At 24.7% G+C, this 21,032-nt stretch overlaps 1 protein-coding gene across 1 annotated transcript; it reads left to right on the top strand.

The window, feature by feature from the left end:
* Nucleotides 1–1,035: 1,035 nt before the first annotated feature.
* Nucleotides 1,036–20,221, top strand: LOC129614744 (calpain-C). Its single transcript, XM_055529593.1, has 8 exons — nucleotides 1,036–1,781; nucleotides 17,530–18,427; nucleotides 18,495–18,676; nucleotides 18,771–19,072; nucleotides 19,139–19,475; nucleotides 19,541–19,652; nucleotides 19,721–19,985; nucleotides 20,054–20,221. The coding sequence occupies exons 2-8, from the start codon at nucleotides 17,693–17,695 to the stop codon at nucleotides 20,137–20,139; spliced, it is 2,019 nt and encodes a 672-aa protein (XP_055385568.1). The 5' UTR covers nucleotides 1,036–1,781; nucleotides 17,530–17,692; the 3' UTR covers nucleotides 20,140–20,221.
* The last annotated feature ends 811 nt before the right edge of the window (nucleotides 20,222–21,032 follow it).

The raw sequence follows: 21,032 nt of genomic DNA, 5'->3' as shown, positions 1-21,032 counted from the left end.
AACCTATTGGTAGATTTGTGCCATGCTAACTTACACTATAAACATACTTTATTTAATATAACAAAAACTCAGGTGGAATATATTTTTATTATATAAGGTGCTTTTACAAAGCCTCCAAATAACTAATGGCCCAAATTAAATTGTGCGATCAGAAACAATTTTTTTTTAATAAATAAATAGTTATTATTAAATTGTTTTTTTGATGCGATATAAATTATGAAAGGGATCAATTTTCAAGAGGCAACTTGCGTTAATTCTCTATTTTTTGTCTTACTCGTATTTATTCGGAAATCGACTCTCATGGTATTTTGCTCCAGATCGCGTATTATACTCTTGAAATGTCGCAATCAGCCTAAATGATGTCCCCCCATTACTTCCGATCTGTCATCAGTTGATCGCACATTTAGCGGTTATGTCACCCATCAGTACGACGATATCTGCGATGGGTGTCCTAATTAGTTTTGTCTCTAATTGTGAGTAGAATTCATTCTTTTTCACAGAATACTGCCGCATTATTTACACCTAAATAATTATATGTATTGATTAGTCCATTTCAAGCTGTGGTCCTGTCAATTGCCCTTGAAGATTTTGTTTTTTGACCTAACGACTAGTGACTGTTCTCTTGAAATTTTCCTCGATATTTTTAGCTTCTAACGGACCCAAATTCAAAATTTCCATATTTTTGCTGCCTCATATTATTTTCGATTGTTAACAATTTCATAGCACCCAATTTTATAAAATATTTTCTAAGGCTTTATTTGCTTAAATATAGTTTTTCTGTGTTATTTTTTTTTTAATTTTCTATAAAACTTCGCACAAAATAAAAGTTGTTGTTATTGTATGAATTCATTTTTTTTTGTTTTCTTTGATTCTCTTTTTTTGCTTTCATGATTTTTATCTTTGTTTTTGGCTCAAAAATTTCACAGAGACTACATTTAGTAGTTGCAACATATTCAACAAGTTATGATCTAAAGGAAAAAATCGCTTGGAAAATCGTTTTATTTATTTTATTCTTTTTTTTTATAAAACGTTCGAGTGAATATATTGTTTTTCCGCGCATTGAAATCTTTTGTTTCATAGCTTTACTCTCTTGATATTTTTTTTAAATTTAATTAAATATAAAGTGTAATTCATATTATTAATTTATTTCAAAATTTTATAATTTAAAAGTTAAATGAAAATATAAAATAATTTATGAAAGAAGTGTGATTTTTAATGCGTAAATGTGTAGAAATAATTTTTAAAATGTAAATTTAAAAAAATATTTTTCTAAGGAATTTCTGAAACAAGTTTAGTAATTATTTAAGAAATCAAATTCAGGTCAATTTATTAAACTATATACATAGGAAATATAAAAATTAATTAAAATATTTTATAACTTGAAATAGTGACCACCAAAACAGAAGAAATGAAATATTTCATTTAATATTTTAAGTGAATTTTTAATTTTTTTTTATTCCCAGTAAAAACTCGAGGTTATTATGGTGCGGGAAAAAATTAAGTCTGCTACTTGCTCTGTTGGCAAATTCATTTAGTACAAAGAATAATAATATTATGCTTTAGAAAGATTATAATTATATTAAAATTACATTACACTTTAATTATATATTTTTTACCTTAAAAAAAATAATTTTATGTTGCGTTTTACAAAATAATAACAGACAAAATTTTAAGAAAACAAAAAGTGTTTAAAACAAAATTAACAATTTCATCGTAATTATCTCTGATATTTTAATTAATTGGATTACAAAAGAAAATAAGATTTAAAAGAAAAAAAAAAGGTAAATGAAAATTAAAATTTAAATTTTTTTTACAATTATACAGATTTTTGGCGAATTCGAAAATTTATGTTTGTACGTATATATGTACATACAAAATGCTCATTACACAAAAACAATAAGTAATTATTTTATGCTAGAATAGTTTTTATTATTTTTAAACCATTCCAATTTACAAATTACTTTTCAAAAATAATTTCAAGTTAGTAATTGAGTTAAGAATAGTTTAGCAAAAGATTGCTTAAATTTTCATATTTAACCTTTAATAGCATTGAAAATAGCTTGGCTAATAAAATATGAAATGAGTTTTTTTTTTTGAGATAAGTTCTCTCTGATATACTCTGATATTTTACCTATTTCTAAATCTTATCCTCTTCAAAACATGAATCGACCTACGATTCCCAGAATATCACTTGAAAATCGTGTAAAAATTATTCAAATTTTCAAAACCTTGATACCGAGAGCGTATTATTTCATCAATACAACAGCAGCCGTAAAAGCTTTATACATATTCTTACAAATTTCTGTTAGTCACTTAAGTGACTTTTTATGTATATATTTGCTTTTTCTACTTTTATGAAAACGGAAATTAAATTATGCTATTATAGCATAATCTGTGTAAAAAATTATAATAATTTACCTTTTGCCTAACTGGTGAGAAATAAGTGAGTAGGTATCACACATTCTTACAAAGTAATTATGAGTGACAAGATTTTTATTCATATTACATAAGAATCTTACTTTTGCAAACACGTTCAAAAATTTTTTGTCTCACTTAAATAAACAAATATGAAAAAATTCAATTAAAAAATTTAATATCGGGAAAATTGTAATCTAATTTGAAATTGACTAAAAAAGATGACTGAAAATAAGTAATAAAGAAGGAGACAACAACAAATTATAAGCTAGAATTAAACTCGATTTTGAAATCAATTAACATATTATATACATTTACATATGCGCATAAGATTTTCTACTCAAAATAGAATATGAAAAGAATTTTTTAAAATATACAAACATACAAAACATACAAACATTAAAATATTGAACAACATAGAACGAATCTCTCAACTGTTCATGAACATATACTCTATAATTATAAATAATATGTCATACAAAGTATTAAATTTATTAATATAATTACATACTTATTTAGAAGTAAAAATAAATCAGAAAAAGAGAGAAAATTTTTCACTTCAGAACAAGTGAATTACCGATTAATTATATGGTAAATGTGAAAATATCATGTCATTTTTTTTCTCAAATTCAGTAAATATTTTTGTTCTCTCTATGAAAATATTTTTAAACTAATGACATATACATACTCTCATAAACTATAAAACTAATCTTATACTATACACATTGAATTTAATTTGTAAGAACATTTGACTAGAATTTATTAATAATTTTAGTAGTCTGTGCTATAATTCAAAAATAACTAAACTGGAAAAATTATTTTAGGGCTCTCTACGTTCTAAAATTTTATAATGTGAATAAGCTTTAAATTTTTTTCTTGAAATTAAGTAATTTTTAATAAGTAAATTTTTTATATTTAAATTAAATAAATTTTCAAATTTGTTTTTAAATTTAAATTAAGTTTTGATTTCAATTTTAAATTTTTCTCTTGTAGTTATTGAAATATTTACAAAATAAAAGTAAATTTTCATTTCTCTTATATTCTTACGTACATACATAAAAATTTTAATCACGACTATTCCAGGTAAACCTGATTTTAAACAAAAGAGATTAAATCATAAATTTTATATTTCGGGATTCTAAAAGAAGAATATATTAAAGAATATGTGGGAGTTAGAACTTGTTTTAGAAAAAGAACACTGATCCAATTTAGTATTTCAAAAATAACTAATAATAAATATTTGCTAGTTCGAAAGCTTTGTCCTTGTTCACTGTTCAATTAAAATATTAATTTTTTTGGAAATTAAAAGGTTTTTGGAACTGAATTGTTAAATTGAAAATTTTAATTCCGTTTGACGAAAAAGAATCAAATGATTAATATATTAAGTATAAAATAAGTTTACATAAGCTTATTCAAAACTTCGGAAAATTGTAAAAAATTTAGAGGATGTGTTTGCGTTACAAGAAGTTTCAAAGCAAGAACTGAAATATCATCGAACGAAGGTCGAATCGGTGACTTGCCATTTTCGAACACTTTCCAAACCAAATATGTTACAGGAATATAAAGAAATTTCGGGAAATTCCCAATGTTGTTCATGATAATGAACTGAAAGAAGTATTATATTTAATCTTAATAAAATAAAATATTCGTCAAATTTTCGATCTGAAAATTTTGTTTTTAATTTTTCTCGCTCTTCTTCAATGGAAAAAACTTTTTCATATTCTACAGCATATAACGATTTATGAAGCTCGTTTTGAACCACTAGATTCTTCATCTAATTTTAATACAAACAGTAAAATAATTGACTTAATTTATAAATCTTGAAATCACATTGTAAGAAAATGCATAAAAATATGGTTTTCCCCCTTTCTATAGTAACAAAAAAAAAACAGTAATGAGAAATAAAAAAAAAATTAAATTTGAAAAAAAAATTATAATAGAGGACCCGCTATAAAATAAAACAATCGCTTACAACGTTTACAGTTCTATTAACGTGCATATGTGCAGTAATATGCACAACATAACTACATAGTATTCACATATGAATATTATATAGTGCAAACTGGAATTAGCGACATTCATACATACAAATATAATAATATAAGGCCATACATATACACACATCCACACTATATGCAATTGTAAATGTTTTTGAATGGAATGCACGCATAGATTTAATCTAAAATTCATTGTTATTTTACCTGTGCTGTTTGTAATAAATTTTACAGTAGTAGGTACTCCACGAACTAATTTTTTATTACGGTTTATTTCTTTTTTTTTTCTGATTTTCTGCTTATTTGTTTTTTTTGTAACTTTTTTTTCATATATGATTTGTTGTGTTGTTGCCTTTACATTTTTTTACATCCAAGTTTTTCCTTCATTTTTCTTCTTCTATATATGTATTTAAGTATACACATTCGTTTTTTTTTTTTTTCAAATTTCTCTATTCATTAAAAGTGTACCATTTTAAATTAAAAAATTTCCAATCTACAAAAAAAAAAATAAGAAAATTAAGATTTGTAATAGAAACTGAAAAATATGAGGAAAAAAAAATGTTTATTTTTTAATAGTGTACCATGTATGTATATAGCGCGATTAATTTTCCTAACTAAACTGTTTTTTTTTTTATATTAAAATCTATTTTTCTTCATTACTTAAAAACCGTAAATTAGAGTCATAAAAATTCTCATTTTGGTAATCATTCCAATATTAAATTTTGAGTTTAATTTTAAAAATATTATTGTTATTTTGTTGTAGTCACTGGCATTTTAGACTGAGACAGTGGCCATTTAATTTTACAAATGATGTTCTCATTATAATTATATGAGACCATAGTTTGATAATTGAATGAGATTAATAAATTGCCTGATGAGAGCATTATTTAGCGTAGTAACCAAAGTGTTAAAGTAATTTTTGAGTTAATTTGTATATTTTAGTCAGTTATAGTACAGAAAAACTTATTCAACTCATTTGTCTATAAAAAAAATTTACCTGAATTTTTGAGAACTTGTTCGTTTATTGAGAAAATTTGAGTTTTTTTTATTATAAAGAGAATTATTGACACATGATTTTTTAACCAAGGTTCTACAACATTAAAATCTACTGTTAAATTCAATAATCACGCTGTTTTGTCTTTCAAAAATTCAGAATTACATCAAAATAAAAATTTAATTTGTATTTCAGTACATGTTACACTATTTCATGTTTTCGACTTTTTACACAATATGAGTATTGATTGTACAATAAAACAATTTTTATTGAGTTTGAATATTTTAAAACTTGTTATTTTCTTCAAAACTACAATATTTTAAAATATTTCTTAATTGCTCAATAGAATATAGTTTTAGTATGTAAGTATACATGGTACATTATTGTTGTATAAGTTTGGTATCATTAAAAAAAATACACGTAATTAGATGTAAGTAAGAAAAACGTGATTTAAAAGAAACGATAAAATTTCATTAAAAAAACCTTCGTAAATTTTAGAAAAATTTTGAAAACAAAAAAAATTCAACTAAATCCTTGAAACTTTTAACATTGTTTTCAGTAATGCTATCTGTTATACGAATTAAATTCCTTTCTACATTGAATACAATTAAAAAAAAAGATCATTAGAAGATATTAGACAAGCTTATATTTTATCAATTTCAATCTACTAATATTTGCTAGTACACAATAAGTATTTAAAAATAAATTTTTAAGTAAAATATTGCAGGAAGAATTTTTTTCTCTTTTCTTGCTTTGTAAATAAATGTAATGTTAGTGTTTTTTTGGAGTGATATCCAATTGATAGAAAAATGTAAATGTTACTAATCCAAGGTTATTTTATTCTTAAGCAGGTTAATCAAGTCAAATTTTTTGAATTTTAATGTCAAATTTATAAATTTAAAGTTAAAAATTTGTTACCGCTTAAGAATCATAATTTATTTATTTTTAATCTGTAATATGAGTGGCAGCTTACAACACTATTTAAGTGATTGAATATACAAGAATCGCAAACTCAATAAATAATTAGTTGAGTTCGAGTTTGCATTTTTCAGTTTGCATTGAAAATAAAATCTTGTTAGTTAAAACTGCACTCTAATAGAATTACAAAGGGAGAAGTGGTAACAAAAGCACTGTTGCCAAAAATTTAATTAGATTGACAGCCGATAACGTTTACTTATTATCCTGTTACGCGACGACTTTTGCATTCAGGGGAATGGGACGGATATCAACCATTAAACTATAAATGGACATAAAAATTGTGGTTATAATATCAAAATTTGACAGTAGATCTTTTACAGTATAATTTTTGCAGCAAACTACAAAAACGAATTGCCATTATAGATCTTTGTTAGAACTGCAACCGCTAGTTTAACCTGTGTCTTAATATAATAACAATAATCCTACGTACATTAGTTGCTATATAAATGTTATGTAATTACATACTAAATAAATAAATCTTGGCAATTAACTTAATGCTTAATATCAATTAATTAAAAATATTAATATTTTCTCTCATATTACTATTGAAATTAGTGTCATTAAATGATGTTAAAATCATGTTGCGTGAGATAAGAGTACGGAAATTGCGGTTTATATGAACATTATATATATGTGTGTATCCCGGTATATGTAATATAGATATGTGTTGCATTTTCCCATATGGCGATTTAAGAATAAAGAACAGATTATTTTCTCTTCCAACTTCTTACAGAATACTTTTTAAAATAAATATGTAAAATTCAAATTAAATTATATGTGAACATTAATCTATTGCGTTGAATAACGGTTTACATTTGCATTAACAACATAACTTAGAGCAATTATTGTAGAACACGATTAATAAAAAAATCTCTTGTATATCTTAACATATGTTATATTATGATGATTTTATAATAAAGTAGTGTTAAATTAAATAGTGAATGGTTAAATTAGTTAAATAATTTTTGCATGTATACACGCTTTGGATTTCTAGTGGTGTTACAAGCGTACGCAAAATTTTGAATAAAAGTGATTGTGTGTTGCATTGTTTCATATACTGTACAAGTACAAATCTTGCCTTTCCAATTTTGACACATTGTGTCCTGTTAGTCAAACACTTTGGTAATAAGGTATTTGAAACAACTCTTATTCCCGTAATTTAACTTTTAATTGGTCAAGTAGTCTGCAATGGTTTACTACTTCAAATTGATCGAATGAATTATTGTATTTGTCCACTTTTAATTGTAGTTTTTGCTAGTGCCAGTAAACTTTTACAGTTTGGATGCTACGAGTATATAACGGTGATTTTATTTATTAATACAAATAGGGGAAAATGTAGTACACTCAAACTAATATAACACATTTATATTCAAACAATTATGACACATTTTTCTAGTTTTCGTTTTTTGCACAATTTTAAAATTTTTATGCTAATTTTATTTTTCATATATGAATTATAAACATAGAGAAAAGAAAAAAAACAAGTACCCACTCTCTACAATATTAAGTACACGCGCTCATTCAAATGCCGTTGACAAGATGGACCATAAATATTTCGTTGTACCATTGAAAATTTTTATAATTATGTTAACAACTCAACATTTTTTCGTTATATACCAAATTTTACTAACAACAATAATTTTGAAAATTTAATTTGCATAAGAGTCAAATTATGACTCAATTCATATACAACACTGTAAAATAAATGTTGTGGCTGTAGCAGCGAGAAAAAGAGAAACTAATTAAAAACAATAACAATAAACAAAAAAATTTCAAGGTGTTCCTCAAAGAAACCAATTATCTACAAACCTTAGTTCCGGTGTATAATGGTAAAAAAAATAAAAACAAAAAAATATTTTTGTATTGCACAGGTGTCGAAATGAAATTAAGATTTTTAGCCAATTCCAAAAAAAAAAGCAAAAAAATATTGGAATTAAAAAAAATGGCATTTTTTGTGGCTATTAAAAATCTTGAGTAAATTGAAAATAAAAACAAAAGTATAAAATTCGTTAAGCATAAAAAAAATATTTTTTGTATTAATTGAATAAAAAATTTTCAATAATTTTTTATGAATGATCAGTTTTTCATTATTTTTCATCGCTACTTTCAATATTTATTTTGTAATGCTGAGTGTAATGTGCGCACTTTTCTTCCACAATTAATTTGTTTTCACATTTTACTTAAATTTTATTAATTAGTAAAAGTTTGTATGTAAACACAAATAGTTAATTCAAAAATTTTATGCCTTTTTAAAAATTTGTTTTTCTGATTTGCAAGTAATGAATAATAAAAATATTTTGAATAAATTAAAATTTACAACGTATCGCCTCACGCCGCCTTATTTCTCGTCACAAAAAAAAAGAACCGGAAAAAATTCTTTTCCTAAAATTTACTAATAAGTACCGAATAACAAAAATAGTTATTATTGACATTCGTTATATCAAAAATTTAACTATTAAAACTGTTGTTGTTTACTCAACCCACATTATACTATGACCGTTTAAGTTTGTTGTACCCAAAAGAAAACAACAAATAAAATAAATTTTATAAACACAAAAAAAAATATTCAAATTGAATTTCATTAAAATACGCGGACATGAATTCAGTTAACGTCTTATCATAAAAGGTTATTTTAAATACAGATGTACGACACTATATAATTTTTTAATTTTGGTATTTTAACATAATATGTGTGTCATGTTTAACAAAAAGTTGATGACATTCATAATTGAATTAAATGAAATTCAATTTGAATTTGATCTATAAAAATCTACAACAGAATTTCAATAAATAAATTAAAAATTTTGAAATAATTTTAAAATTAAAAAAAAAATGCGGATCAAGGCCTATCATTTACAATTTCAAATTGACATTTTCTACTTAATTATTTTTTCACGGAAGAATGCTGTGTGCTTATATACATTTTGCAGGCACAGCCATAAATTAAAGAAAATTTTCTCTGACTTCAAATTAATGGTACTCACACACATTTCATTTTACGGCTTGAATCTGTTGAATTGTTTATCAAATACCGGCTTTCGTTAAATGTTCAATATGACATTTTAAAACCTAAATGTGTCACATTTAAAAATAACAATTCAAAGGGTTAAGAATTAAGAGAATTAAGTAAATTTTTTTTGAGATATTCTCATTCAAGTAGACTTGCCGTTTAATATATTCGAAATTCTGCCGTTTTAATCTATTATAGAAAGGCAAAATACTACTGCAATTTAGTTTTTAGAATTTCTAGTCAATAAAATTTATATATGAATACAATATACCTTAAGATACAGAGTCCTATTTCAATCAAGATATCAAGAGAGAAAACTTACGTTTACATTAGTCAAGAGATAATATAAATGAATAAATGATCAAAAATTTATGAGAAAGAGAAAAAATTTAGTAAGAAAGTGAAGCGTCATTAAAGTACATACATATACATACAAACATACAAAATTATTTTACCGAAATAAACTTGTTTTAAATTTTATAAAAGAATAACTTTAAAAGAAAACGATCATTGTTAATATTATAATTAAGAAGCAATTTATTAAAAGCCCAATATGTTTGTGCTACTTTTTTCTTTTAAATGTTTACGATTCATTAGCAATCTCGCATTGAATAACGTACAAATTAAAATATACATTCTTTTTTGTAATACTTGACGGGACGCGGGGATAGTTTTTTTTTTGTGGCAAAAAAGTAAATAATTGTATTATTTGTTTAATTTTATATACGCACAGTTACTATCCTAAAAGTACGTTTATGAAATCTCTTATAAGTCTTGGTTTACGTACAGTGCTGGATAATAAGAAAGGCATAGGGAATGCATATGCCTATTGTATTAAAGCTCAAATGTTAACTTGTCCCAATTTAAAAAAAAATTAGGGAGGAAAATAAAATCAGTATTCAGGTGAACTGATGGAAATTTTCAAACGTAAGTTCTTTACGTAAGCTAAGTCACGAAAATTGAATCAGAAACGTCTAACACTTTGTCACGTAATGTACCAAATTGAAACGTCCTTTAATTAGAAAAAACTGCTTTGTAATATTACCGTTATTATTATATCGGTTAAAAATTTTTTTTGTTGTTCCCGAATGGGTTAACTAAGGTCGATATTTTCTTAAAGAAAAAGATAAACAAGATCGCATAAGTACCATTTTCAAATTCTCGTTTTAATTTAAATTAATTTGACAGTAATTGCGCAGAGTAAAACAAAAACATTTTAAAATGATTATTTTTTTAGACATAAAGTCATTGATCTTGCTATCGGCAAGATATACTTGAATAATCTTGCATAGTACATACATACATACACAAAAAAACCACAAAGAAAAAAGGTATCTAATTAAATATAATTTTTTTTTTTAATTCACGTTCTCTTATCCACTGGTATCGAAATACCTATTTTTAAAAGCATATTTTGCATGCATAAACTTTTAATATTAAAAAAAAAAATTATTTTCATTACTTAAGGCTATTGTAATAAAAGCATGTGTGTTTTTACACATAATATGTCTTCAAAAACTTTCATGGGCTTTCATTTATACCCAATAATAAAGGTTTGCACTTGATTTTTTTATTAGTAAAAAAAAAAACAAAGGAATGAGTTGAAAATTTTAATTGCGCGATCTAAGAAAAACTAAAAATTTACTAGTTATATAGACAGCGTAATGTCAAATTAAAAAACGCAAAACAATCACGAACATTAAACCCTACACACATATATTTAATTATAGAAATACGCGTAACATAAGCTAAAACATTTGAAATGAAAACTTTTGTTTGTTATGCAATTTTAAGTCTCGTGCTATACACTTATATACATATGATATGTTTATGTAAAATGTCAAATTGAAATTTAAAATACGAGGTAATTGTCTTATACATACATAATGATAAAGTGCTTTCTAACGAACAAAATATTTATTTTTTTTTTTGTCTTTACAATTTGAAGTTTGTACAACTTTAATTATTTTACATTCATGTACATACACTTATGTTTACACATGAATTTTCACAATTTGATTGATGGATTAGATGAAAGAATGAAATTCTCGTTTTTTAATATCCGAAATAAAAATTTCGTTTTTTTTCTTTTATAAAAGCGCCAAATACATACATACGTGCATGTGATAACCTGTGTATGTACATATGTGAATTGAATCAGGGAAAGTCTTTAAAAATTTTGTGTATACAAGTTAAAATTAAATTTTTTGTATACATACATACATAGCCTTTTATTTAATCAAAATTACATTGAAAACTAGTCATGATTTAATGAACATTTGTAAAATGAAAGGTCAAAAGATTTTTATTTTTTCCTTTGTAAATCTTTTAATTCATATTCGTTCCACTCAATTCATAACAGTTCAAGAAATTTTTTTTTGCCTTGTGAAGTAAAAACCTCACTTTAATTCTCATTACATTTTACATTCTTTAAAAACAAAAAGAAATTTTTGGATCAAAAACTAAAAATATAAATCTCATATAAAATGTATCATTAAAAATAAATAAAGAAACACCAATGGTATACGAGTACAATACTAAGAGTAAGTAGGTGAAGAAAATATGAAAAACAGCATAAAACAATTAATATAATCTTAAAAATACACTGACATATATGTGTTTACATGTATGTGCACATGACAATTATAAGGTGAGCTATGGTCATGCAACTGAATGATTTTGAAGGTAAAATATTGAAATATTAAAAAAAAAGAAACAGAAGAAAAATGAGAAATGAAAAATATAAAAATAATTGAGTAATAATTATAAATTTTGAAAAGTGAAAGAAAATTTTTATAGGTACCAACCAACTTTCGAACCAACTTATAAAAAATGAAAGTATAAAAAAAATTTTATCTTAATTTTTTATTTAATATTTTTGTTTTTGTTGCTTATTTTTCAAATTTAAGAAAAAAATAAACCAAATTATATAAAAGTTTATTTTCTTTGACAATTTATATTAGCAGTTATTAAATGGAACAGAAGTACGACTAAAATTTTTATTATATTATTAAAATAAAAGACTTTCTTTAAATATTTGTAAATATTTCATTTGAATTATTGTAGATAAAGACACATAGAAAATAATTTTATTTTAGTTTTTCTACAATCGCAAAATAAATTTTTACTAGATCTTATTATTTTTTTCTGTATTGATACAAAATTCAGTTATAACAATTTATAAGATGAATTATGTGAATTAATACCATAGAGATTTTTAGCAACGCAATACTGCAAAACAATTACGTACTGCGAAATGCAATGACGTGATGAATATGCAGTATATTTTTTATTACTTATTTTACGCTACTCATACACTAATTTCGCTATATTGCGGATATTTGTAAGCAAACTAAATTAGAAACATTTGCTTATGAACATAAATATAGAGCAGTTGTCACTATCGCAATATACAGTGTTTTATGAAAAGATTTCATATTACTACAATTTTAAAGTCAAAGATTCTAATCAATTGAATAAAATGAGATTTAGACAAACATTATTGTGAAATTAAGCCTGAAATTTTCAAATTTGTGATTAGTATAAAAATTGTCATTGCAATAAATATTATCAAAAAATTAAGACTTTGAAAGACAGTAATCGGAAAGTTAAAAAATAATGTAAACATTTTACAGATGGACAGTTAAATGACCAGAAACAACTAATATGTGAACAACATTTTTTCTGTAATTTTACTTTTTATAAAATTATAAATTATATGCATTTATTTCTAATATATGTATATATACTTTTAATTTTTATAATGTAAGTATGTTATTTAAGGCAACAAAATGTAGGAAATTACAAAAATTATTAAAATATTTAATAAATATGCACTTAGTTCGAACAATGGAATAACGATCAAACTATAGACTTAATAAAAAAAAATATGCATTTTAAAAGAATAGATTTTATAATTTAGAAATTGAAAACATTAAATTTTAAAATTTTGTGAATTTATAAAAAATTACCAAAAAGAAAAAAATAAAATTCATAAATTGAAGTGCTGTCTTAAAAGTCAATGTAGAATCACATTATGATTATTAAACCAACATTGTACGTCATGGAAATCTTTCAGATTGATGAATAATAATTGAACTTTTGATACATAAATAAAGAAGAAAAAATACATTTATTTTATTTTTAACTCAAATTATTATAAAAAGATGATTTGAAATTTGAAATTTTTTTATATAAAAATAAACAACGATAATTATTATGAAAATAACAATGACTGAAGGTAAAACAGAATAAAATTGATGACATAATGAGTTCATTTCATCATCTTTCTAATCTATACTATACAATATTATAGGATATTAAGTTAAAAAAAAATAAAACTTTTTAAATTAAAATTAATGAGTTAGCCATTAATTAATGTAGTACATCGTTATTTATAAAAAATAAATCTTGTTAACTAAAATGCTTAAGTTTTGTTTTTAAAAATTTTGCTTTAAAAATAATGGTAACGATGAAATTTAAAGAAAAATAAATAAAATAATTGAACCGTAAATAACTTATTCATAATTATAATATTCTTGTAACACCAAATCTTAAAATTCTATTTTAAATCTCAATTATAATAAACTTATAAAAATTTTTAAAAGAAATACAAAATGGTAAAGTAAAATATTTTTCAAAATATATTGTGAGATCTCTTATATTTGAGAGCTCTTACAGCTTGAGCTAACGTGTAAAAGAAAACTGTTCTAAAACAACACTAAATCTAAAGAATCAATTCAGCAATCTGATGTTAGTTATAATTTTTTATACTTTAAAAAATAATTTCTGATCTTCTTGGTTTTATAAAGTCAACAAAATTGCGTTTGCTTTAGAGGCAGTACCTATGTATACCCCGTAGAGTAACTGAGATACCTAAAAATCTTCACTGTGATCTATTTGTAAAAATTTCTTTTAAGCACTGCACCTATTGGATGAGAACAATCTACATGTATGCATTTCTTGTCTTAAATGAACCTTCATTTCCCATTTACTTGCATTTTAATAACACTAAAAAATGAATATATTTTTATTAGTACAGGTTAATTTTCAATTATTTTACAAATTTATTCTTCGTTAAATTTAAACCACCATTTTAAAAATCCATTTTAGGAACTACATTATTGTATGATTCATTTGAACACATGCAATAATTTTTTCCTCATCAACCGATTTAGAATTCATTAAAATTCGAATTAAAAAACCTGTAAATAGGCAACATAATGCATAAATCTACCAAAAAAAAGAAAAACTGAAAATACTTGTATTTGTACATGTTTTCCGGTTGACATTATTTTGAATCGAAATTTGGATTGGATGGAAATTCATAAAACTGATTTAAACTTCTGCAACCACATATGTACATTTCAATCGTTATTATAAAATCATAAATGATTTTCATTTTGTAGAAGTTGCAATATCCAAATAGCTTAAAAAAAAAAGCCAGAAATTTTTTTACTTTTAAATTTTGACATTGAAAATTCAAATCACATCATTTCTTAAATTAAAAGGAATGAAAAGACAACAAGAAATAATTAAAACGTGAATCAAAGCCATAATAAAGCACAAAAAAAAAATATTCACAAAATATTTAAATCCGTGTTTAACGTGAAGAAGAATGAATTTTTGTTTTTTTTATTTAAAAAAAAAAGGTGATAAAAGACAATGTACAACATTTATATTTAACCAATAATAACGATAAAGAATGAAAAGCAAAAAAAAAAGATAAGTGCCAAAAATAAACTGTAAAATCCTACGCCCACGTACATTTGGTATTATGCATATACATACATAGTATTTCCAGTGTAATAAAAGCGATTTGGTATCATAGGACCATATTAATTTTGAAATAGCAATTGGGTCATTAACCCTTATCTGATTTGAAATTTTAAATTTGAATAAAACTATTACAATATCTGTAAGTATAGGGCTGCCCATAAATATATATATGAGGATTGATGTATAAGAAGATAAACTTTATATGCATAGAAAATGGGACACAAGTTCTTATTGAAATAAAAATTTTACATCAAAGTTTTCAGTGTGTTAGTAATTTTGCTATTTCAATACACTACACTAGGCAAGAAAATTAAAACAGAACTGCTCTACTCATACGATTGCATCTTTAAGCAAAAAGTTATGAAGTAAACAAATGCTTCGGAACAGAATCTTTCAAGCCACTTGTGTTTTTAAACCAAAACTATTTCCATTCGGTTGCATAAAAATATTTGCTTATAAAATTCATACGCTACGCTACTGTTTATGCTCACCATATGCCTATTTTAATCCAATAAAATACTCTTCTTGTTTGTCTAGCTTGTCAAATTTTAGCTTGCAGTATGGCTTCCAAAAATTTTAATCTAGTAATTTACTTTTTCTAGTTTGTCAAATTTTAGTATGCGGTATGGCTTTCAAAAATTTTTCTAAAATAATTCAAATACATTTTAATATTTTTAGTTCTAAACGCAACTGTAACAAACAGTTACAATCGGAGTTAAGTCTGTAAGAAATGAAAAAAATCAGGAAATTAAAAAAAAAAAAACAAAATTAAAGGTAAATGAAAGAAGGTAGTCAACCCAAAAATTTAACAACTTCTTTAAATTAATTCAAAATTTATTAATATGAGTTAGCCCAATAAAAAAATTACTTTAAAACTCAACCAGATTTAAAATCAGCCGCCCTCCAAGTTAACTTTATTGGTTTATTTTACTATTAATATCTGCAAAATTCTTGACGCTTTTACTACTAAATTCAAAATCATGTTAAAATCTTTTAAACCCACCGTTTAAAACCATATTTAAATTGAAAAAAATTATTATACTTTTCAATTATGAATGTTAAATTTTTTTTCACATCCATTAACATGAAAATACAATAACGTTATTCCATTTCTCACATACATTTTATAAATTAAGAATTCACTTAATAATATAAAATTATTTTGCTTTACAATAAAATTAAAAGTTCCCATTACTTAAGTAAAAAGCACAATAAAACTTATTAAGGAATAAATTTATCCATTCAAGTAGTGTGGTATTAAATAAATTTCACATACAATATGCATAATGTACGTATGTATATGTTTCTGAAACAAACTTTTCTGTACAGCTATGTATGTAATCCAAGACCTAAAAGAAATTTATATTACAATAAAAAATTCCAACTATAAATGAATTCTTACAAAAAATTTATTTAAAATTTTCATTTTGAAAATCAAGAAATTATTTTAAATATAAAAAAAAAAAGCAAGAACAATTTTATGAAACAATGGTTACGGTGCATTCAAATGCAAAACTTTTGGTGTACGTTTTTAAGTAGCGCAAAGTGGCATGCATTATCTTATGGGTAAACTGTGTATTAAATGAATTCTATAGTTTAATTTCGTAATTAGAAATAAATGATAAATTCTATCTAAAAGTAAGACGCTCTCCTCTTAATCAAATAAATTTTTAACAATCTCTTAATTTTCTTGTTTGGTTATTTTGTACTTTTTACATTTTTAAAGAATTTTACATTTAAGAAACGAATATTTACTATAAATCATTAAAATTAATTTCCGTATATCAACGTGCTTATTGCGGCGTATCATGAACTATTTTGAATCAAATCAGTTATTCACAATAACAAAGTAAAAAGAATTTAGAATACTATATACGTAAAATTTTTGAAATGAAATTTTAAACAGACCAGTCGATTATGTTGCTGACCACACAAAAAAATTCATGTAGATAACGGTAAGGCTCAATGCAATAATTGCTCGGTAAGTGACGGTATAATTGAGCGACATCAATATTTCATTGCAAGAACCGAATTTATCTAAAAACTCTTATATTTTGAATATTAAACTCAATTATCGGCTTTTTCTTGTTTCTTAGTCATCTTCTTGTGATCTTGTTAATTGTATTACTTTTATAGAATTTTTTCTTATTGAACTCTTCAAAAAACAGAATCCAATTAACACAATACATGAGCAATTAACATAATTAAAATTTTTTATTTTGATGTGTGGGTGAACCGACTCTAGCTCTGAACCTTCTTCTTAAAGAATCTTAAATTAAAAATAAAAATTTTAAATACATATTAAATTTGTGTTTTTTTTTTTTAATTTCTAATGAATTTAATATAAATTTTCATTTCAGAACCTAACTTTCTTAATCACATTCTTCGGAATGTTTTTGATATATGTACTCTTAAATACACATATTTAAACGCTGTAAACTAAATAGTAGAGCAGTCTGGATTTATAAAATCTTTTTATTATTGAAACAACAAAATTACATTTATACATGTTTTTCAAATAAAATGACTTCGAAATACGAAAGAATAAAATCGGATTGCAAAAAAAAAAGTTATCTTTGGGAAGATCCTGATTTTCCAGCTGTACAAACATCAGTTTTTTATTATCAAACACCACCTTTTACATTTCAATGGAAACGAATACCAGAAATATCATCAAATGGAACGTTTATGTCTGAAGGGGAAAATTTCGATATATGCCCTGGTAAAATGGGTGATCGTTGGCTAGTCTCTTGTTTAGGTGTATTATATTCATTAAAAAATTTATACTATAGAGTTGTACCAGCTGATCAAAATGTTAATAATTCATGCGGTGTTTATAGATTTCGTTTATGGTGGTGCGGTGAATGGGTTGAAGTTCTAGTCGATGATCGTTTACCAACAATTAACGGTAAATTAGCATTTCTTCAGCCACAAAAATCAAATTGTTTTTGGGCATCATTACTTGAAAAAGCTGTAGCAAAATTACATGGTTCATATGAAGCATTAAAATACGGAACAAGATCAGATGGTTTGAGTGATTTATTAGGTGGTATTGTTGAAGTATGTAATATTAGAAATGGAAATGATTTTATTCGCCCGCTACAACTGAAGCTGTATTTAGAAACGACATGCATTGTTACATGTATTTCAAATAAAAGTCAGGCCACAACAAGTAATGGACAATATAAAAGTACTCCAGAAAGACTGCCAAATGGAATTTATTTTAATGTCAATTACAGAGTGTGTTCATTAGACAAGGTAAGTATTAAATATTATAATTTTTCTAATACAACTAGCCAAATAAAATTTAATTTTTTAATTTTAGGTCGAAACATTATTAGGAGATGCTGTACAATTAGTTCGGTTAAAGGATCCTCTTGCAAGTGAAACTTTTGGTACTAAAACTGGATATAATGGGGAATGGTCGGCTATGTCACAATCATGGGATCGAGTATCTATACAAGAACGTGATAGATTATTAGGACAACTAGATGTTGGTGAATTTTGGTAAATAAAATGAATAAAGTAGACAAGTTTCTCTTTATATTCAACTGAAGCCGTAGACTTCAACGATTAATATGAACGTAAAATGTTCTTTTAGGATATCGTTTTTAGTTCTCACTCAATCATTTACATTTTTGGAATGTATTCATTTGGACACAGACACAGCTAAAGATGAGATATCATTATCAGATAGACCTAAACGGTGGCAAATGAAAATGTACCAGGGACAGTGGCGAAGAGGTGTTACAGCTGGTGGTTGCAGAAATCATGAATCGTTTCATATAAACCCACAGTTGCTCCTTACTGTACAAGAAAAAGAAGATATTGTCATTTCATTGAATCAGCATACTGCTATCGAACCAAAAGTAATTGGCTTTACAATGTACAAATTGAATACAGGTAAATCAATTTCTTTACCTATAAATAAATAATAAATTTATTAATAATTTTTTTTCGAATTTATAGTCAAAACAAAACTTTCAGAATGCGTACCAAAAGATTTTTTCAAAAATCAAATTAGTTTTATAAATTCAGATTACGGCAACACAAGGCACGTTAGTTTGCGTTGTAGTTTAGAAGTAGGACGATATCTTTTAATGGCAACCACTTATGAGCCAGGAGAAGAAGCATTATTCACGGTACGAATTTTAGGAAATTCAATAAGATTAACGCAACTTGAGACTCAAACAATGATGTTATTAGATCCATTTCCACCATTAAATTTAATAAATGAACCTGATAGCTCTAAGGCGAAAAAATGTCAATATGAACCTGTTTTCATGCAATTAGCTGATGAAAATAAGTATGCCCATAAATTATGAATTAACAATCATTAAAATTATATTTTTGCATTTTATATTTATGCAGGACTATTAATTGCTTTGAATTACATGAATTATTAGAAGCATGTTTACCAAATGATTATATTAAAGGCTGTGCGAACATTGATATTTGCAGACAAATTATTTCACTACAAGATGTAAAGCATTTTCATTTTACAATAAATTAGACTTTTTCACTTGTTTTTTTTTAATATGAAATATTTAGAAATCTGGAACAGGAAGAATTAATTTTCATCAGTTTAAAACATTTATGGTAAATTTAAAAGCCTGGCAAGGTGTTTTTAAAATCTATTCGAAAGAAAAGGCAGGAGTTCTACGAGCCGAACGTTTAAGAGATGCGCTTTGTGATGTGGGTTTTCAATTATCAACAGATATTATGAATGTTTTAATGCACCGTTATATTCGTAAAGATGGTACTTTAAGATTAAGTGACTTTGCATCAGCTATTTTACATTTAACTACAGCTTTCCGTAAGTTAAAATTTAGTTTAAGAAAACACATTATAATAAAAATAAGTAATATTTTTAAATATTGGCAGAAGTATTCCATAAGAAAGATCATGATAAGGATAATGTTATCAAAATAGAAATGTCAGATTGGATCAAGTCAGTAATGAGGTGCTGAAAGCTAAATATGTAGCTTATTTTATTTTTAAGTAGATAGGAACCCACATATTTTAATAAATTGAAATCTATTCTAACCATTATTTAATATCGTTTTCAATTGAATATTTTTATAATTTGTTATTATAATTTTAATTAAATAGTTATTGTTTATAAAATAGTTCTTAAATTTATAGAAAAATTGTATATTTTTATAATAATATAAATATATTTTTTTAAAATCTAAAACTGTCCGCAGTAAAAAGCGGAGTGTACAAAGCTGTTGGGTTTATTCTTGAACAGAGATCTAATCCATTCTGGAATTTTATGTATTTATGAGAATGTGTATATTTGCTTATTGCAAAGTAATTGTTTCTAGGCCGACTATTCATAACAGAATTCTAGCGACAGTTTTGTGCCCTGTTTCGTGGTAATTATATATTATAGCAAATCTCATTACGTTTAGTAAAATTTCTTTGTTAAATTTATCTTACCTGCTTTTGCACAAGTTCTTCTCTGAATTGTTGTTTATTCACAGTTACACCTCTTGTGATTTTACATATCTGCATACATACATATATATGTGTTCATTATTCTATCTTATTTTTGTCTGATGGAGTATTAAAAAAAATGGTCAGACTGCGTCTTTCTTTAAAAATTCAACTTTATCCATGATATAGATGTTATCCGTATTAGCACAGTTTTGTTTTCTCCAACTGTCTGATCAAAGCTGATTGAAAAACATTAATAAATAATTATAATTCAGTTATATAAAATTGCAAACTGAAATTTTCCTGCGTTCGTTACATAAAATACAATTTTATATTCGAAAGCAAAAAAAATACGCGCAAATTTGTGTAGAGCAAAAACGTAAGTCAGTGTTTACACATCAAAACTTGTTTATAGATGTTATTA

Source organism: Condylostylus longicornis, unplaced genomic scaffold, assembly GCF_029603195.1.
Source record: "Condylostylus longicornis isolate FDR11 unplaced genomic scaffold, ASM2960319v2 ptg000119l, whole genome shotgun sequence".
Classification (NCBI taxonomy): Eukaryota; Metazoa; Arthropoda; class Insecta; order Diptera; family Dolichopodidae; genus Condylostylus; species Condylostylus longicornis.
The sequence above is the reverse complement of the archived record's forward strand: the minus strand, read 5'-3'. Positions and strand labels throughout refer to the sequence as shown.

Bases quoted from the DNA above. Each gene is read 5' to 3' on its own strand.
- LOC129614744 (XM_055529593.1), top strand. From the start codon at position 17,693: ATGACTTCGAAATACGAAAGAATAAAATCGGATTGCAAAAAAAAAAGT. The intron at 19,653-19,720 runs GTAAAGCATTTT...TGAAATATTTAG, and splicing joins AAATTATTTCACTACAAGAT to AAATCTGGAACAGGAAGAAT. The intron at 19,986-20,053 runs GTAAGTTAAAAT...AAATATTGGCAG, and splicing joins ACATTTAACTACAGCTTTCC to AAGTATTCCATAAGAAAGAT.